The following is a 19,804-nucleotide window of genomic DNA, read 5'->3' as shown; positions in this document are numbered from 1 at the left end:
TGCCGTCTTCCAGGCGAACATCTGTCTCTCCCGGGCTATGAACTCCCCACCGCCAGGGATCAGAGGCTTCACGTCTGTCCTCCCGGCACTGCTGGTGCGCACAGGTGGTGCCGTGTCCACGGAGGAGGGAGTGGTGGGCGGGCTGCACGGATGCGCACAGACTTCGCTGGGGCTGGCGTCCACGTGGATTTCTGTCTTTGGTTAGACCGGGAGACGGGCCTGTTCCCTCCCGTTCCTCGGACCAGTGAGGCGTCCCTGGTGTGCAGGAGGCAGCCCAGCCACGGGGTCCATGGGCCCCGCTCAGGACACGGGGGGCGGTGGGGCGGCGGGCGGTGGGATCCCCGCCCATTCCAGGATGTCTGCGCACAGGGACTCCACGGCGTCCAGCCGCTCGATCTGCACCAGCTTGGTGAGCAGCTCTGGGATGCTGTAGCCGGCTGTGCTGATGCGGTCGAAGAGCTGCAGGCCGTCCGTCATGCCCCCGATCTCGTCCCGCTTGAGCCCGAAGCTCTCGGCCAGGTGGCGCCACGTCTTCACCACAGCCTTCTCCGAGTTGTACGTGGCGCTGAGCATCCGGCTGGTCTTCTCCAGGCAGTCGAACGGCAGCTCCGTGGGGCTGAGGCCTGCGCGACAAAGGGCCACAGTTAGAGATTGGCAGAAGCGCGACACCCTCGAAAAGCCTTTCTAGACTCTCTTTTTTAAAACTGTAAAATAAAACACAAATGCAGAAAACCACACAGAATACATGCTTAAGGCAAACAACTCCCGGGACACTTCCAGCCACATGCGAAGCCCCTCCATTTCCCTGATCCAAGCAGCCCTCTAGGATGCCCTCTAGGACACGGTGGGCCATCACCAACGCCTTTGATACGGGCCACCCTTAGGTGCCCCTGCCGATATCAGGTCCCTTTATGGGGACCACAGTCACCTTCATGAAAGGTGCTCCAAGGACAGCCTGGCGTGGGTGTCATCTGAGCCAAGTCACTGCCAAGTCAGTGGCCTAGCGTTCCTCAGACCCCGCTGTACGTCAGACTCGGCCAGGGGCACTTAAAAAAGAATGTGCTTCCGCTTCTGAAAGATGCAGTAGACATGCTCTTCCCTCTTCCTCCTGGTAGCACAGCTGAAGACCCGGGACACACCCACAAGCACAAGACAAAACGCCCGTCAAAAACCTGCGCTCTCAGCAAGAAGAAAACACTCAGACAGTAACTGCCCTTTTACAGCCAGACACACACAACAGCCCTGGCCCCACTCCCTCCGAGGCCAGCAAAGCTGAGTGGGAGCCTGGGCGTCCACCCCCAGGAGGCCGTAGCACCAGGTGTGTCGGGAGGGCCAGGTGGGGACAGGGGCTTCCTCCTCATCAGCTGGTAACAAGCCTCCCTGCCCCCATGGTGTTGGTGGAGACCACTCGGAAGAGCACATGCCCACCCGCACCCCCATGGGTGTCAGTGAAGGCCGAGTGGGAACCCGCGCATCCACAGCCACCTGGCGGTGACAAGGGGTGCCCCTCCCCCACCCAGGTACGTCAGAGGAAGCCAGCTGCACAGAAGCTTCAAGTAAGACCCTGAGTCTCAGAACATCCCATAAAACTGTTCAGGTTTCCATAGAAACTCACTCATCATGATCAAGAACCAGGAAGATCTCAAATGAGTGAAAAAAGACAATCAGTAAATGCCGACACTGAGATGAGATGTTGGGATATCTGACAAAGATTTTAGAGAAGCCGCGATGAAAGTGCTTCAACAAGTAATTACGAACATACACTTGAAACAGATAAGAAAAAATAGGAAGGTTAACAAAAGAAAGTATAAAGAACCAAATGGAAATGTTAGAACTGAAAGAGGTAATAACCAAGATTAAAAGCTCAGTAGATATGGCAGAATAAAGAGGAAAGAATTAGTGAACTGGATAGAGGAATAGAAATTACCTCCCTGAACAAGAGAGAGAAACGGAAAGACCCAAGAGCCAAACCCAGCCAGATGGCCGGACAGGGTCCCTGGGAAGTAAGTGCCCCCTGGCCCTCCGCTCACCTTCCATGACGCCACACACGTTGGCATACACGTCCAGTATTTTCTTCCTTCGACTCTGAATCTACGAAAAAGGGTGAGTATTAAGTTTCAGAAAGTGGGAAAACGGCAGCAAAGGACCTAATCCTCCACCTCAGTGTTGGCGGGCAGCTGCCTTCCCCGATTTCCCATCAGAAACGCTGAACTGCGGTCCTGGCAGGAACGGCTGTCAGATTAGTAGAAGGAAGCCTCTCCCCTGGGTCACCCGGCTCCGGCACCCTCCTGGCTCACAGGGCCTTCTTGGGCTCCACTGGACATTCAGATTCAAAGACGACCAGAGGCCACATCTGGCCTCGGTCTGTATGGCAAGACGGACCTGGGGGTCCCAGCCTGCGGGCGGGTTCCTGCAGGCGCGGAGCCGTGTGGCGCTCTCCTCTCCAGAGCGGGCGGCTCGGGGTGCACACGTGGCCCTCGGAGCCACCATCTCTTGGGACGACCCCACAGGCCCCCTCCAAGGGTCGCTGAGCTGGGCAGCCAGGGCGCATCCTTGTCGGGAGTGACCCCAAGGCTGCACCTCAGCCCCCGCGGCGCCCGGCCGTTCTCTGGGCGGCGTCCGCGTGCATCTTGTCTGGGTGGGTATATTCCAGTATGTTTACAAAGGATGTTGCTGTCCTGTGCTGTTCCAAGCCATTTAAACTTTCTCCTCTTGGTTTGTTGTTTTTCCTTTTCTTCTATAAAAGCTGCATAATAAGGGAACTAACTTTTCTGTCCTTAATGCCTCCTTTTGAACCTGTCTCCTGGCGGGGCTCGTGGGAGGAACCCCTGGACTCAGCAGCGCCTGTTCAGTGGAAGGCGGTGTGTTCAGGGGCCGGGCGTGGGCCTCACCCCGGCCGCCTTGGGGGCGGTGGCCGACTTCTCCCTGGCCAGGTGGACCAGCGACAGCAGGCACAGCTCCGGGGGGCCCTGCCCGTCAGGGACCAGCTCCTCGTCGCTGTCCAGGCTCCGGTTCAGCAGCTGCTCCTTCTCCGACGAGGTGTCGTTCTCACTACGGAGACAGGGTTAGGGTTAAGGGCGCCGGGCTGGCTGGCCTCACTCGCTGCCCCAGCAGTGGGGACTGTGGGTGCCAACAGCTGTCCCTGCTGTACCGAGCGGCTCTGGGCACAGGACTCGAGACGGAGAGACACCGCTCTGGGGCCTCCCCACCTCCCGGCCGTCCACACCCGAGTCTACCGGCGCCGCACCCCACAGACGCCTGGAGTTACTGGAAATGAAGCTGAACACAGCCTGCGCCCAGGGATCCCCTCCGACGGGGTCTGGGCGGGGGCTTCGGTACCCCCCACGGGGGGCAGGGGGGCTCACGTCACCCCCCTGCCCCCGCCCAGGCCGCGGCCCTAGTCACGCTCTCGAAATCACTCCACGCGGACGAAGAACAACATTCTTCCTCATAGGCACCCTGCTCGCCTCCTGTGGTTTGGCTGAAGATCGATTTTAAAAACAAAGAGCCCTGGGCTTCCCTGGTGGCGCAGTGGTTGAGAGTCCGCCTGCTGATGCAGGGGACACGGGTTCGTGCCCCGGTCCGGGAAGATCCCACATGCTGCGGAGCGGCTGGTCCCGTGAGCCATGGCCGCTGAGCCTGCGCGTCCGGAGCCTGTGCTCCGCAACGGGAGAGGCCACAGCAGTGAGAGGCCCGCGTACCACAAAAAAAAAAAAAAAAACACCAAAGAGCCCTGTGTCCTGGCAAGTGGGTCACGGAAGAGAAGCCCGCCACAGCGCCCCCTGGAGGGACCGGACGGCGGGGGCGGCCTAGCGCCCCTTCCCGCTCGCAGCCCGAGGGCCCACCTTTGACCGCGCCGGGGGCCTGCCCACCGCGCCGGGGGCTGCCGTGCCCGACTCACCTCTTGGCCGACTTCTCCGGAGCTGCCGTCAGCTTCTCGAATTCGTCCTGCTCGGAGAACATCACCACGCTGTCTGTGGGGACGGGAGCGGGTCGGGGAGGCGTCACTGTCCAGCCTTCCCGGAGCGGCGCGCGCGCCCGGCCGCAGCTCACGCCCTCCCGGACGCCCGGCCCAGGGGCTGTCCCCCACCTGGGGCCTCTTTCTTCTCCTCCTCCTCGCTCACGGGGGCTTCCGGGCTCTTCACCGGGGCGCTGGGGCAGCAGGCTGCGGGGACAGAGGGTGTGGGCGGCTGGCTCGCGTCGGGGGAGGCGATGGGGGGACGGGCACGGGGGACGGGCACGGGGCACGGGGGCGGCACCTGGGGCGGGAGGCCTGGCCTTCAGGATGTAGAACATGATGATGAGGACGAGGGCGACGGCCATGGTAAAGATGGTGGACATAGCGATGACCAGGGCCGTGGCCAGGTGTCCTTGGCCCGAGAGCTCTGCTGCGGTCGGGAGAGAAGGCCGTGACTCGGATCGGGGCCCCCTGTGAGGCCGCAGCCCCGGTGAGCAGTGGCCCTGCCGCTGACCCTCCAGGGGACCCTCGGGATCCAAAACGCTGGCTTCGTCTGAGAACCGAGCCCTAAAAGTCCGCTCCGGCCGTCACATCGGGACCGCCCGTCCGGCCCCCTTGCTGGCCAGCAGCGGCGGATGCCCAGGTTGCTCCCGGGTGTTTGCTCTCGGTTCTACTTCTTTGGGGACCCGGCAGGTGGGTGTGGAGAGAAGGGGGCCCACGAGCTAAACTGTCCTGAAGACAGTTCAATCCAAGATTTTTCCCAGCAAGAGCCAGGGTGGAAGCGTCGCCTCCGAGGGCCGAGACTTGATCCCTGGTGTGGCTCCAGCTTCTCCTGCAGCCTCGGGCTCCGTGTGCCCAGAGCCCAGGCAGAGGTGTGCCCGGGCTGCCACGCACCTCCTCTGCTCGTCTCCCCAAAAAGGGGAGACCTGTCCTAATTCTCTGAGGGAACCAAGCAGGACCCGCTCTCCCGAAGCAGGATCCAGGTACCCAGGCCCCCGGCCCCCGGAGGGAGGCTGGCCCCGCTTCGTTAAAAGGCACTAGAGCTGGGAGCCCGGCGCTGCCCCTCCAGGTGGGGTGGTCCTCGTGTTTTCCTTTCCTTTGTGCGGGTGCCACCTCCATCCTGGAGGAAGTGAGGTCCAGAACTTCAGCTAAGTTCCTGCCTTGGTGCTCTGTGTGAATGTAGGGGTCAGGCTGGTGGGCCGCGTGCCCTGGGATTCTGAGACCTGGGCCCTGAACGTGCTTCCCAACCAGGCAGCACAGGAACAGTGCCCAGTCTTGGTCCGAGAGACACCAAGGCCAGGGCCCTGCAGCCCCCCCAGCCTTGAGGGCTTGGGGGTGAAGCACAGTTACTGGAAACAAGTATTAAAGTGTTGGGTGGGCAGGTTCATTTGAAAGCCAGCAAGGCTCCCCTGAGTCAGGCCCAAAGCCCAGGGGGCTGGCCTCCCCTCCGGCTCCCCGCCGCGCACACCCGGATCACCAGCGTGGTCCAAGGGGCCCCGGCGCCCATGGAGGGATCGGCTCCCCTCCTTGCAGAGAAAGTTGCTAACTTCTAGCAGCCAGGGCCCAAGCGTGGCTGACACGTGAGGGGAGTGATCCGAGGTGGGGAAGGTCCCGTCCTGATGACCCTCCTGTCCCCCCCTCACTCTCGGCCACCCCTTGGGGCTGGCATCCTCGCCACCTTACCTTTGTGGGCGAGCTGGGATGGGGACAGGGTGCTACTGCCGGGCGTGCGCGGGAAGCTGGCAGGGACTCCCAAGACGGCTCCCACACCTATGGGGACGGCGGTGACCATGGGTCCCTCGAAAGGACCCGGATGCCCCAGCCTTGGAGACGGAGCACAGGCCGCGGGCTGAGCGCCCCCGGCCCCAGGGATTCAGAATTCTCGTGAGGAAGGGGCTGGGCCTGGGGGCCCCTTCACCTCAGAGCTCATGACAACCCTCCAGAGTGCCCTGACCTCGCCGGCGTTGTTGCTCCCTACGTGGGACACACGGGTTCACAGCTGCTCAATCCAGGGGATTCAGACTCGGGCTCCGCGAGCACCCGTGGGGAGGAGAGAAGCAGGTGTGTGCGTGCGCATGCGTTTGAGGGGAAACACCTGAGGGATTCCTTCCATTGCATCAAAGAGGGACGTACTTGTAATACTTTTCCTAGTTATAAAACGAATACATGCTCGTGATTAAACATCTGGAAAATATCAGAACCCAAGAAAGAAAAGAAAGGATCACCCATAGCCTCACGGTCTAAAGTTGACATTTTGATGTATTTTCCTCTAGAATTTTCCTCTGATGACGTTTTCAAAATAGTTGTGACCAAACGGTTTAAGAACAGAGATGAGGTTTCCTTCCCTCAAAACTGTGATTCACAAACTTGGCCCCTTCGTAAACGGTGTCACAGAGTCTGATTCTGGAGTCGGCTGAGTCAGCAGCGGTTTGTCCTGTTAAATTGCCCGGATGGTAGACCTTCCTTAGGTCAGACTTGAGCTTTGTGATTCGTAAAGAGGATCATGTTTTAATAAGTTTCCTCCTGTCTGGCTTCTGTCTCTCCGGGTCCAGGGTCATTCGTGGCTCGGGTTTGCCTGAGTGAGGACAGGTGCGCGGGGCCCCCATGTCCACAGCCGGCCGTCCTGGCCCTGCAGGACCTGGGCAGCTCTGGAGGCGGGCAGGTGGAGGGTGGAGGCTGGGCGGGATGGGCAGTGGGGGACTGGCCCCGAGTGACCGCACTTCTGTTTGTTAGAAACTGAACTGTGCCTAGAGACCCTCGCGGCGGGGAGGGGGGAGGACACGCCGTCCCCACAGCCTGGCTGGGCCGCTGTCCCCCTGGGCGGCCTCCCTCGTCAGTAAAACACCACCGGCTGCTCAGATGTCCCAGGACCAAAGGCACCTCCACTGGAGATTTCGGCTCCTGCAGCCCAGGGCCTTCACCCATCTGAGCTCCCGGCCTTTGCCCTTTGCCCTCTGCCCCCTGCACACGGCGGGGCAGCCCCTTCCCCACGCCAGGCTCACGCCCGCAGTCCCCGCCGCTGCTGACTGCTGGCCCTCCGGTGAGTCCTAGCTTTCCTGCTGAGAGGGGCACGGGCGGCCGCGGTGGGTCTTCGCATCCTCTCCCGGGTGGGCTCCTGAGTGCGTCCAGGGCCTAGAGGGATGTCCCCCGGCCTTTCCCCCACCCACCAATGTCCGACACATCTCGTGACTGAAGCGAGATTTAAACGGCATTGATTTCACCATCTCTCCTGGGGTGGGGGGCAGCGTCAAGCACCACCTGATTTCCTTTCAAAAGCAAATAGGTTGCTGGGAACCAGGCCATCTTTCTGTTTAAGGGGCTTGAGGCAGCTGAAGCCACATCTCAGGAAGACAAATCCCCGTGGGCTCTACGTGTGGGTGTTTGTCGTCTCCGTCTGTTCCTGTCCCTCTCTGCTGGGCTTGCCCATGCGGCTGGTGACGGGCTTGGGGACACAGACGCGCCCAGGCCTGTGGTCTAGAGAGAGACAGCCAGAGCTGCCGGCGGCTGGACTTACGAAATGCCTCTGCCCCTCGACGGGAGGGGCTGGCACACAGTGACCACATCCCCTGCCCCGCAGGTGCCCCGCCCCCGCCGGGTGGCAGCTGGGCCTCTGCCCTGATTCACGACACCCCCAGGGGCCTCCAGCTGGTGTCGCCTGCACAGCCCTGGGATCCTTGCAGATCTCCAGTGGATCAGACGGACTGTTCTGGGTACACTGAGGGGGGAGGAGGCTGCATGGCCGGTGGGCATCTCTGTGGGTGGGTGCCCTCGGGACAGCGCCACTGGGACCCTGCACGGCCGAGTCTCTGAGTTCCCATCCCAGGTTCTGCTCTGGTCCCACGAGGACTGACTCGGCACCAGCACCAGTATTTGGTGTCAAGAGGTTTCTGTCCATCCAGCACGTGCCTCCTGGGCTGGCTCCTGAGATGAGAATGTTCCTCGGGGTTGGGTGGTCAGCGGGTCCGTCCCTCCATCCACAAGGGAGCAAAGAGGAGGCGTTTTGTAACCGGGGTGAGGCGAGGCAGGAGACCCCAGAGGAGAGCAGGTGGGTCTGGTTCTGGGTCCGGGTCTGCTCGGCCCTCCGCTGAGTGGGGGTCGTCCTCTGGAGACTCTGAGCACCAAGCACGTGGCTTAATGTGGCCGCACCTCCACGCCGGGGTTGGGGGACGCGGGTGACCAGAGTTTCTGGGGCCCTTGGTCTGTTAATCCACAAGCTGTGGATACGCTGGTTTGTATCAGAGTCCAGCTGGGATCCTCCATGTAGGGCACAGTTTGGATTTTTTTTTTTTTTTTCTTTTTGCGGTATGTGGGCCTCTCACTGTTGTGGCCTCTCCCGTTGCGGAGCACAGGCTCCGGATGCGCAGGCCCAGCGGCCATGGCTTACGGGCCCAGCCGCTCCGCGGCATATGGGATCCTCCCAGACCGGGGCACGAACCCGTATCCCCTGCATCGGCAGGCGGACTCTTAACCACTGCGCCACCAGGGAGGCCCCACAGTTTGGATTTTTAGGGACGATTTATGGATTCATATGGCTTCACGGGGTGGCCCCGGTGCAGAGGCTGGAGCAGCGGCGGAGCATCAGGGCCTGGCTGCTCTCGGGGGACGCAGCTTGGACCCCACGGGAGCTGCGACAAGAGCAGGCGATGGGTGTGCGCCCTCCCGGCTGAGCAGCTCTGCCTTAAGAAACAGCTGGAATCCCGCCGCTGGGGCCAAGGCTTCTCCTTCGAGCGGCAGCACTGCTGGGCAGAGAGCTGGCCCTGGACCGGGCGCCTCGGGCACCTTTGTCCCCACAATGCTGGGCGGGGGTCGGGGCGTCCCCCTGACAGACGAGGAAACTGGGGCGCAAAGTCAAGGACCTTCCCAGGAGTGGAAACTCATCGCGAGGCTCCGCCGTGCAGAGAGGCCTTTTTCTTCAAGGCGGGCACTGCGCGCAGGGAGGGGGCACACCCAGGGTTCAGTTGCAGGACGGCTTCCCGCGGCCGGCCTGGCTGGGCTGCTCCAGCACTGAGACATGGGGCCTGTGTCACACGCCGCCCTGGGGTCCGTGCCATGCTCTTTGACGTTGTCTGTAGGGTCCACTGCCCAGCAACCTGGGGTGTCGAGGGGCTGGCTTCATGGGGGTCCAGCCCAGGCGATCACATCCAACCAAAGGCTGGAGACAAAGGGGCTCTGGGCCCCCAACCGGTGGGACCCAGGCATCCAGCCGGTGGCTCCGGGGACCTGACCAACTCTTGGCTTTCCCGGGATGGGGCTGCTGGCAGCCCTGTGGGTTGGTCACTCTCAGCCTTTCTGGCCCTGTCTGCTGACCCCTGAGCAGGAGCCCCAGATAAAAGGTCAGCGCAGAGGAAGGTGCAGACCCCAGAGGTGGAGCCCACCCTGGAGACCCCCTACTCAGCAGGCTCCACTCCCCACGTAAGCCCACAAAGCCTCTCTTGGCTGCATCTCCCCATTTCCCAGAGGGACAAACAGAAGTCAGGTGACTTTCAAGGTTGCACAGCAGGACTCCGGGTCCCCTGACTCTCAGCTTCCCTTCCTTGCTGGCCTCTTTCAGGGCTGGATCCTGCGAACCCACTGGGGGCCTGGCTGGGGGCTGCTCTTGAGATAAGCAGTTAATTACGGGCTGGGGGCCTGGGGTTATGCGCTCATTGTCGAAGTCTGCTGGATTCGGGGACTCTGCTGTCTTTCCCCACGTGATGGGTCTCGTGTTGGAGGAGAGGAGGGGCTGCTTCCCGGGCTGAGAACTCTCCGGCTTCGGGGTGGCTAGTGGGGTCCCCCCCAGACGAGGACACAGGCCCCGTGAGCTTTCAGATGAAGGCCCATGGGGAAGAGCTGCATGAATCCCAGTTTCCACAGCAAAGAGCTTTTTCTCAGTAGGTGGGGGAGTGTCTGCCGTCTTCCCAGATAGGACTTTATCCCAAAGCCCCCTGGGATTGACCTGTTTAGATTCCCCAGAAGCCACAGAAGTGGCAGCCCAGGCCTCTGGACCTCCTCTAATTTGTTAATTAGCATCTGGCTGGGTGGGAAAGCTCAGCTTTAAAGACATGCAAACTGTCCTTGCCAGGTTCATCTACTTAAGGACTTTGGAAGGAAGGGAACACCCTCCCACTGCCCAAGGCATCTCCTCCAGCCGATCCCAAGGGCAGGAGCCATGCCACTCTGTCCTCTTGCCCTCCTCCCCTTCCTCCTGGTGCTTTCAGGAGGCAGGACCTTGTTCTAGTCTCCCTGACAAGATATGTGAGAAAGTGGGGTGGGCAGGGCCTTATGGAGAACCAGGAGGGCAGGGCCCCAGCACAGACCCTCAAGCTCTCTGGAATGGCAGCGGGGCTGCACACAGCCCAGGACCAGACTCCCACTTCCCTCCCAGCCATCCCATCGTCCATCCGTCCACCTGTCCCACCTCGTTCGTGTCTCTCCCCAACCACAGACCTGAGAGGCCACACACCGCCTTCTCTGAAGCAGAGATTCCTGGCCCTTCCTCATAAATGGACGCCCAAGAACGTCAAACCAAAATTAGAGCAGGAAAGAAGCAGCCCGGGGCTTCCCTGGTGGCGCAGTGGTTGGGGGTCCGCCTGCCGATGCAGGGGACACGGGTTCGTGCCCCGGTCCGGGAAGATCCCACATGCCTTGGAGCGGCTGGGCCCGTGAGCCATGGCCGCTGAGCCTGCGTGTCCGGAGCCTGTGCTCCGCAACGGGAGAGGCCGCAACAGTGAGAGGCCCGCGTATCGCCAAAAAAAAAAAAAGTAAGAAGCAGCCCGAGGTGAGATTCTAAACTTGAGAGACTCACCGTTTACGGCACGTGCTTTGTGATCACTCCTCATATTCCCTTGGCCTCGTCTGGTTTATAAAACACATGTGAGAACTCACAATTGCTGAGCCCTCTGCAGCACTCAACAAAACACCTTGGCATTGTGGGTGTTTGCAAATCTCGCAAGAGATGGATGGTCCACGTTACGGATGAGAAAACTGAGGCTCACAGAGGTCCCGCGACTGGTGCTGACCTGCATCTGACTCGTGGTTCTGCCACTGCAACCCCGCCCCGCCCCATGGACCTGCAGCCTGTCGCCGGCACGCAGATCACCTCTGTGCCCTCACGGTCACGAGCCAGGGTGGGAAGCTCCCGCATAACGCAAGGTATCGGAGCTGAGCCAGGACCACTGCCGGAGCGCAGACACTCACATTCCTTGGTGTTGGGGGGCGCCAGCAGGCAGGAGTAGCAGACCATGCCGTAGATGTTCCGAGGCCTGTTCTCCAACATGTAGTAGCTGCGGGGGGGCGGGGGGGAGGCGGAGAGAAGAGAAAGCAGACAGGTGAGCAGGCGTGAGCACGGCGCGTGCTGACCACTCGGCATGCCCGCCACCAAAGCCGGACACGGGAGGGCGGGCAGGCCCCTCGGAGGAGGAGTGCCCCTGCAGCACGGGCACAGCCTGCAGCCTGGTGGCGTTACAGGCAGGGGTGTCTAGGAGCCCCTGGGACTCTGGGACCTCCTGGACCACACGGACACTTGCTGACCGAGACCAAGTGGGGCTGGCCGGCGGGCGTGGCAGCAGCAGAGACCGTGGCCACGTCTAGAGCGCTCAGGGCAGACGGCCTGGAAGGCAGCCAGCTCACGACCGAGAGTCTCCCGCTTTCTCCTCAGATAAGGACGCCTGGTGAGCCCATGCTGCGGCTGTACCCACTTAAGGAAAATGTCAAGGCCTTCAGGTACGGCTGTCTGCAGGCCTTCATGCCCAGCGATGCCCCACTGATGTCGGCGTGGCAGCCGGGACCCTGCAGCCCGCGGGGCCCTCCACGAGGGCTGAGTTCTCTGCAGGCCACACCCCGGGCCTGCTCAGGCCCCCCTCACCCCATCCCCCCACCGCAGGCTTCAGCCCCTCTCTGGGCCCTTTTCCCATAAACACACGCGGAGCCATTCATCATGTGGTGAGAAGTCACTGAATAAGTGAGCTGCTGCCAGTGTCTTCCCTATTATACAGTTGAAGCGATGAAAACTCCTCCCCACCACTGGATCTGCCTGCGGTTGTTTTTCCATCTCTTTTTATTAGCTGAGCCCACCCTGGCCCGTGACGGCAGCGGTGAGGCCAGAGGGGTCTGGACTCCGGCCTCCGAGAGCTGGACGGTTACCAGGTCCGTGAGGATCGTAACCGCCTGCCCTTCCTTAGGGCCTTTCATCCCCAGGTCCCCGTGCATCCTGTAAACGTGAATTAACCGATCGCAAAACACCCCCCCCAGAGAAGCAGCATCAGGCAGGCTCACAGTTAAGCTCTCAGACACACGTCTGCCACCTCCAGAGCCACCTGCAGGGCATCTGCTCTGGGCCGGCCGAGCCAGGGCCCCGGGGTGACCCCTCCCCTCCAGCCCAGCCGTCCTGGTCCCCAGTGCCCTGTGCTGGGTGCTGCGGGGGAGGCGCGGGCAGTGATGGGTGGGGCCGGGGCTCCGGCACAGAAGCTGATGGGGCCCTAGGGTGTCTCGTGGGCCTTCCTCCCCTCCGGGCCTGGCCACTGGCCCTGGGCGTGGGCTCTGCCTAGGTGAGACCCTCCCCCGCCCTGGCCCTCCTCCGTCTTCCTGGCACACAGGCCCCTGCTGGGGTGGCTCTCTGAGCTGTGCCCCTGCCTGACGAGGCTCCTGGGCCAAGCGGTGTGATGAGCTGAAGGCCCAGCGAGAAGCAGGTTCTCAGGGTTTCTAGCATGTTCCTCCAGGAGCTGTCAGGGGCCTCCTCCTAACTGGGCCTGCATTCAACCCCTCGCTGGTCTCTAGCACCTGCTGTGCCCCGAAATTTTCAGAAACGTTAGGTTTTTCTCCTCGGGGCTCACTCGGCCTGTTCTGGGCGGGACGGGGGTCAGGATGCAGCCCGGCTGCTTCATTTCCCTCCACCCGAAGCTGGCTGTTTCCTTAGGGCCCCGTGGCCCTTGGTCTTTATGTAAAGGTCAGATTGCCTACACTTTGGTCTACACTGTGACTTTCCCCTAGTTCTTTTTTCTTTTTGCTCCTGTTCTTCAAGGGTTGATTAAGGTGAGGGGCCCAAGACAAGACTCAGTTCATAAGGGGCCTCTGGAATCTTCCTCCAGGTCGACGGGGTGTAGCTTCTCCCCAAGGACTTCCTCCGCTTGGGGCTTCTAGGCTAGTGGACGCTCCCTTGCCCTCTCCCCATGCTGGCGGGCAGAAGCCACAATGAGCTTCACCCCGTCCTCCCTCCGTCCTAGGAGGCCCGGCAGGGAGTGGCCGCGGCCAGCGGGAGCTTGTCGTGGGGAGGCAGTGAAATCCAGCCTCTCTGCGTGCTTTGTTCCCCGGCCTCCTGCACAGCCTTTCTCACAGGAAAGCCCGTGGACGGCTCCTTGTGCAGCCGGGGCCTGGCCGCCCGCCGACACACAGCACCTGCCAAACCACAGGCAGGGACACTGCCACGCAGATCCCGGGACGCACTCGCAGGGCTGAGCTGGGTTGGAGCGGCCCGGGCGAGCCTCACCCACCCGCTTCCTGCCCTACGAAGTGGAATCATGGGAGAAGCCCATCCAGACCACGAATGTGCAGGTGACTCCCAGGTCGGACCTGAGCTCCACATCTATCTCCATCCACGTGTTAGGTGTCCTGGTCTGGACACTACGACCGCCTCGAATTCCACACACCCCTCCTCCATCTCCCCTCCACCTCCTGCAGCCACGTCCCAGCAAGAGGTGTCACCTCCCTCACGGCTGGCTGGGCAGGCATCCCACACGACCCGGTCTGCAGCTCCGTCACCAAGATCTTCCAGCCGCTCTAAAGGTTTCCTCTGCCTCTGCTCCCGCCCACTCCCACGACTCCCCTGCCCTGGTCCCGGCTCTGTCTCTTCCCCAAGCGGCCCGGTTCCTTGTTCTGGACGCAGCCCGACAGCACCCTACGTGGCCGCGAAGTCCACAGGGGACCTGCAGCAGCACCAAGTGAAGCCTTGCCTCACCAGCACCGTCTTCCCTCCATCCCTGCCCCCTGCCCATCCCCACAGCCTTGCCTGCACCTTCCGCTTGGCCACAGGGACCACTGCCCCACGGCCCCTTGTACTTTGTCTTGGGCATCTGCCTCAGACAGCCCTGTCCTCTTCTTGGCCCCCGTCCCCCGCCCCTAAGGAGGGTCCTTCCTGGACCCCTAGACGACTGGGCATACCTGCCCCACTGGGCTGCAGTCACCGATTTTCCACTGCAAAGAGAGGAACGAAGTTCTCCTCTTTGTCTCACTACTACCCACCTGGGGGGCTCTCAAGTCAGAGGTTTACGAAAGTAAGTGCAGGAGCTGCTACGCTAGGTTGTGACTGTCATATCCGATTCTCACACCCGGAAGCTCTCAAAGTAAGTTGAGGTTTTGCAAAGAGCATTAGTTTCTTCCCAAGGTGAGCAAGGCCAGGTGTGCAAGCTTTTCCTCGGCACAGCTGTAGTTAATCCTCGAAACTGCGTTTCTCTCCTGAATTATCTGTCTGCACCAATAAAAACCAGCCAAGGAAAGACTTAGGAAGTGTACGTTGTGAGGGACTGATTCCAGCCACCTAAGGTCAAGGTCCTACTGAAGTTCTCTTGTTCGGGCAGAGTCTGCACAAAGGCCTCAGCAATGCTTGTGTCACTGGTGGGAAAACCTCAATTCTGCTTCTTCCGATATGTTCGTTTTGGTGGGCACACGGCAACACAATAACCTCTACAACTAAATTAAAGGCTGGCAGCTACAGAACTTCTATTCTTATCAAACTTTCTAAAAGAACAGCCTAATATCCTCCCTGGGTGTAGCTACCTGTTTTTTTGCATATTGAGAAATAATGTTCCCCTGCTTTCTTTACCCATTTGACAAATATGTTTGGATCGTACTCTGTGTCAGGGATGGGGATGCAGGCCTATCAGGCAGATACATGGCCATGCAGGTCTGCAGCTCAGTAGGTGGGTCTGAACCGAAGGCCGAAAGCTGCAGAGACTCGGAGTGGGGATGGCCACCAGCAGGGGGATGGCGGAGTAAATGGATGCTTCCCAGCATAAATTTGAACTAAGGTTAATTTCTGCAAGCTTAAAATATCTCCCTCATCTTAAAGAGTTTTTCACTTTCAATCTGTCTCTAACTTGGAGGATCTTTGTGCACTTCCCTTTTTTTTATAGACTAACGTCCACTGCTCTTGTTTGCATATAGTCTTCTTATTTTCTATCTCCTCTTAATTCAATACAGTGATTCCAGGTGGGAGGAGCGGGCGGATAACAAGTGACAAGCCGGCTGCGAAATATGGTGCATTGTTCACACTGCTGCTGCTATGACCACCTCCATCATCACCTGCATCACCACCATGACCACCACCCTGACCTCCATCACTTCTATCACCTCCTTCATCACCTGCATCACCACCACCTGCATCATCACCTGCATCATCATCACCACCTGCATCACCACCATGACCTCTACCATTGTCACCACCACCAGTGGCCTTCACCACTGCTCTCAGTCTCTATCTGCAGCCCTTGTGAGCACAGGTTGTGTGGCCACCAGAGGGAGGTAGTCACTGGGTGTCAGGGCTGTACTTTCCTTCTCCCAAGGGGAACTTGCTACTGTCTTGTCTGTAAGAAGGAAGACTCTTTCGGTCTTTTAGGCTCATTGTACTTTCACGGGAAGACTTTTGACACATAACAGAATTGTGTTGGAATTACAGGCACCATATGTCTCAGATATCTCTATTAGTAGCTTTTTATGCTAAGTTTTTTCCAGAATACTAAAAATACCAAAAATAATATATTGGTATGGAATCTTGGTTTTCTTTCCTCCAGAGCATTCCATATGTGTTGCCTCATTGAAAGCATTCAACAGATCTCCTTGATTTAAGTGCTCAGAGGTTCTGTGATGACGATGTCCACTTAGGGACACACACGCGGAGCCTGGGTGGGCGGCCCGTCCCGGGGAAGGTGGAGGGAGGGACCCCGACCCTGGACATGTGCGCCCCGCTGATCCCTGCCTTGGGACCCGGGGCGGCAGAGGAGGTGGGGCGGGGCGGCCCTGAGCTCACCCGGGCAGGCAGGGCCCACACTCGGCGTCATGCTCCGTGTCCCCCGGCGTCAGCACCGTGGCCCGGAAGAAGCCCTCGCAGTCCTTGTGGCGCCGGCAGATCTGGTAGCCGCCCTTGGAGAACTTCTCCGCGGGGCAGGGGACGCAGCCATAGTCCTCGTCTCTGGTGCCGTAGCCGCAGGACTGGCCGGGGACGGGGACACCGGTGAGTCAGCGGCCGCGCCCGCCATGACCCAATGGCAGTCGCTCTGAGCCCTCCTGCCCCGCGGCGCCCGGCCCCACGCTGCTGCTCCCGCCGGGTCCCGGATAAACTCAACCGGCCAAGCCGGTGGAGCTGCAGGCCTGGGCGCCTGACTCTCGGGGCTGCGCAAGGACCCTAAATACCGCAGCCGCGTTGGGGCTCCCAGACCTGAGATCACCGCGCGGAGCTCGTCCGGAGGAGGAGAGGCCGCGTGCAGGCGTGCAGGCCTCCAGCCACGCGGGGCAGGACACCATGGCCTCCGGCCACCACCCCCCCCGCCACCCAACCCCACCGGGCATGCGCTTCTTACACTCCCCGGGCGGGCGTGGCGCGGGGGTCTTACCAGGTAGGGCTCCTCCCCCGGCCCGCACGGGGGACACTCGTGGCACAGACCCGCGGTCTGGTTGTAGAACTCGTTCTCGCCGCAGGTGGCGTCCTCCGCTCTGGCCCAGCATGCCAGGGACGCCTGCCTCGAGGAAGGGGCTCCTTTGGCCTCCACGCGCTCTGGGAGACGCCCCCCGACTCGGGGTCTGCGTCCGGAGGTTGTGGCGGAAGGACCTGGCCGGGCCCTGCGGCCCCCGGCGCTGATTTGGCGCCTTCGGTAATGACCAGGCAGCCCCGCCCTGCTGTCGGAGGCTCAGTCCCAAACGCTCCACCCCAGGAGCTCCCCCGACTCCCCTCCCCACGGCCCTCGATTCCTGGGGAGCCCGGGGGCTTGGCTTCCCCCGCTCCGTGGCTGCAGGAGCTCAGAGCACGCGGCCGGCGAGGGGAGCTCTGAGCAGCGGCCACCTCGGGCCCGGGGCCAGTCCGGGCTTTGCTGGCGCCTTGGAGAGCGCAGTGAAGGGGGTGTGTGATCGCCCGTGTCGCTGCCACACAAACAGGCCGAGAAGGACACGGCTGGTGAAGGGCACGGCCGGGTGGGAGCTCCCACTGGAACCTACCCAGGTTCCCTGGCCACTTACCACCAGGATGGGCAGCCAGGCCATCTGTGTGCCGCCTCCCCTGTGGGCCATTCTCTCCCGAGGGGTCACCTGAAAGACACACTTCATCTGTGCGGGGGGCTGCAGGTGAGGGCTGCTCCGGGACCCCGGCCCCGCCCAGCCCCACCTTCACTGCCCCCAGGCCTGAGGGCCTCCCGGCAAGTGCAGCAGGAATGAATACGCCCTAAAAGAAAAGGCAGGTTTTAAGCTGAGCCCCAGGCCCCTTGGACGGCCTCTACCCATGGCCCCCGTAGCATCGTGCCCTCCCAGGGAAGAGCTCCAGAGATGAAGGACCAGAGCCCACTGAGAGCTGATGCAAAAGCCCAGGGTGATGGCCACTGTCCTGCTGCTCGGAGGGTCTGAAGAAGCAGGTCCTGGTCCTGCAGCTGCGGGGGCGCCCTGAGAGAGAGGTCAGAACCCAAACCACCCATCGCCCCCGCTTCCTGCCACCCCTGCCCGATGTGAGCTTCCTCCCTGGCACCCGTTGGAGCCATTCAGAGCACACTTGGGTCCGACCCTGTAGTTTTACTGTTGAGACAGCTGAGGCCCAGAGAGGTCAGGGGCTGGCCCAAGGCCACACAGCTGCCACACGGACGGGGCGACCACAGCCCGCTTCACCAACCAAACCTATGCCCTGCTGTCATTGTCACTTCTCCTTTTTCAGGATCAGAGGCCTGTGTTTCCGACGCACAGCGATTTTCCCTGGGAGCCCGGTGCACGGAGCGATGCTGGGCCCACCCGGGGCTCCTCGTTCCCCAGCAGCCACATTCGGGCCAGTGCCGTCTCGCCTGGACACGGGGTTTGAATTCGTGACAAAAGAACGCACCCCGCTCTGACGCTGGCCTGTGGGAGGAGCTTCCAGAATCAACCACCGACTCAGACCGGAGGTCAGCTCGTCTCTGGAAGCCCCCAAGGTCACCCCCACCCCTAGTCCCCTTGGCGACCACCGTTGGTCACGGAAACCTACAATCCCCACCCACGCAGAGACGGAGCAGGTGCCTTGAGCCATAGCCCTGAGGCGGGGACTCACTCCTGCTCCGAGGAGCCCGTGTGTACAGATCAGGTTCCTCACGGCCCCGGGAGAAAAGCTGCCACGAGATCACTGTTGGAGAAAGCTGGGGGTCGGGGAAGGGCGGGGGCAGCCGGCGTTGCGAAACGGGCCTTCTTTTCTAAACCGCCAGGACTCTGCTCAGTGAGACTTTCCGGAGGAGCACCCAGGCGCGCGCGCACGCTCACACGTGCACACACGCACACACACACACACACACACACACTGGCCGGGGCGGGGCCTGTCCCCGGAACTCTGCGTCCACCCGCCCCTCACCCTGGCAGGCCGTCCGAGCGGCCCCGTCGGCCTCCTGACCCCACGCTCCCCACGCGAAGGCGGTCGTCCAGGCGGGGCCGTGGGAGTCGGTGCTTGTTCATCACTCTCACAAATGCCATCCTGTGGGCCAGCGGCCCAGGGGCTGCAGGGCAGGCTCGGCTTCCCCAGAGGCGGCTCTGGCTGCTTTGTAAAGCTCCGCACACACGTGGAAGTAGTTCTGCAGCAACAGCCTCTGGCTTTTCAACAAAGACTTCTTGGCAGGGAGGGAGGAGGGAGGGGTGACCGCGGATTGAGGGAGGTTATGGGGAGCGACCCCTTTCCACGAATTAGGGGTGGACCTGTGAGCCGTGTGACCAGGAGGAGAGGCAGGACAGTTTGGGGAGGATGCCCCGCCCCAGGGAGAGACACGGGGACGCGGGCAGGGCCCTGGGGCTGAGATCTTTCCGGATCGCTCCCCTGTTGGCCTCTCACCCCAGTAACATCAGGTGGCTCTGGGGAGGGGTTGGTTTTCTGAAATCTACTGAAGAGACACAAAAAGTGCCTTCCCCACGTTCCCACACACAGTCCAGCACTCAGAACTACCTTTACGGTTGAAAACACCAAGTGGACGCGGCTAGATTAAAGCACCAGCCACCTGGTGGTGAACTCCTGGATGTTTTCCTTCCAGCAAAGAGCAAGCTGGGGCCGGTAGGAGGCGAGGGGACCGGGTCTGCCCCCGCCAGGTGGGGAGGAAAGGTGCAAACAAAGGCCAGAACTTAGGAACCGGCCCCTGGGTCAGCCAGACTGGGTCAGGACGGTGGGTTTCCCTTGCCGGCAGCCCTGGGGCCCTTCCAAGGACAAGGCCCAGGGTTTCTAACTTAACTGACTTCTAAATATAGCTGCACCTGGGAGGGCTTCCCTGTAAACCCGAGAAGGGCCGGGCTGCAGCTCAGGGCTGTCCAGGCTCCTGGATGAGCAAACCCTCGAACGGACGCAGAAAGCAAAGCAGAGCCTGTGGCTTTGGCTGCATTTCCATCATCAACCCCAACTGCCCAAGAAGGAAGGGGGTCAGGAAGGGAGGCAAGGGCAGGGCACCCAGTCAGGAGTGCAGCCCTGAGGTCTAAGCCGTCACAGAGGGTGGCCCTGCTCCAGCAGCACCTGGGAGCTGTTGGAGCCGAGTGGCTCCCCGTCGTGATCCCCAGTTGTTTTCACTTTGGGGGTCCCCAACCCCGTGCAGGGCAGCACCCTGCCCCCCACCTGTTACCGTCTCTGAGCCCGGTAACCATGGCAGTGGTGGGGAAACAGTCGGGGGCACGGAAACACCT

The 19,804-nt window shown here is 61.3% G+C and overlaps 1 protein-coding gene across 1 annotated transcript; it reads right to left on the bottom strand.

Moving 5' to 3' along the window:
• Positions 1-300: 300 nt before the first annotated feature.
• On the bottom strand, positions 301-17,209 carry EDAR (ectodysplasin A receptor). The gene is made up of 11 exons (XM_060117705.1): positions 17,159-17,209; positions 16,540-16,662; positions 15,957-16,138; positions 11,135-11,220; positions 5,642-5,728; positions 4,260-4,385; positions 4,091-4,165; positions 3,902-3,974; positions 2,892-3,051; positions 2,031-2,091; positions 301-623 (listed from the first exon to the last, which is right to left on the bottom strand). The coding sequence occupies exons 1-11, from the start codon at positions 17,207-17,209 to the stop codon at positions 301-303; spliced, it is 1,347 nt and encodes a 448-aa protein (XP_059973688.1).
• Positions 17,210-19,804: the final 2,595 nt, after the last annotated feature.

This window comes from Mesoplodon densirostris, chromosome 14 (genome assembly GCF_025265405.1).
Source record: "Mesoplodon densirostris isolate mMesDen1 chromosome 14, mMesDen1 primary haplotype, whole genome shotgun sequence".
Classification (NCBI taxonomy): domain Eukaryota; kingdom Metazoa; phylum Chordata; class Mammalia; order Artiodactyla; family Ziphiidae; genus Mesoplodon; species Mesoplodon densirostris.
The sequence above is the reverse complement of the archived record's forward strand: the minus strand, read 5'-3'. Positions and strand labels throughout refer to the sequence as shown.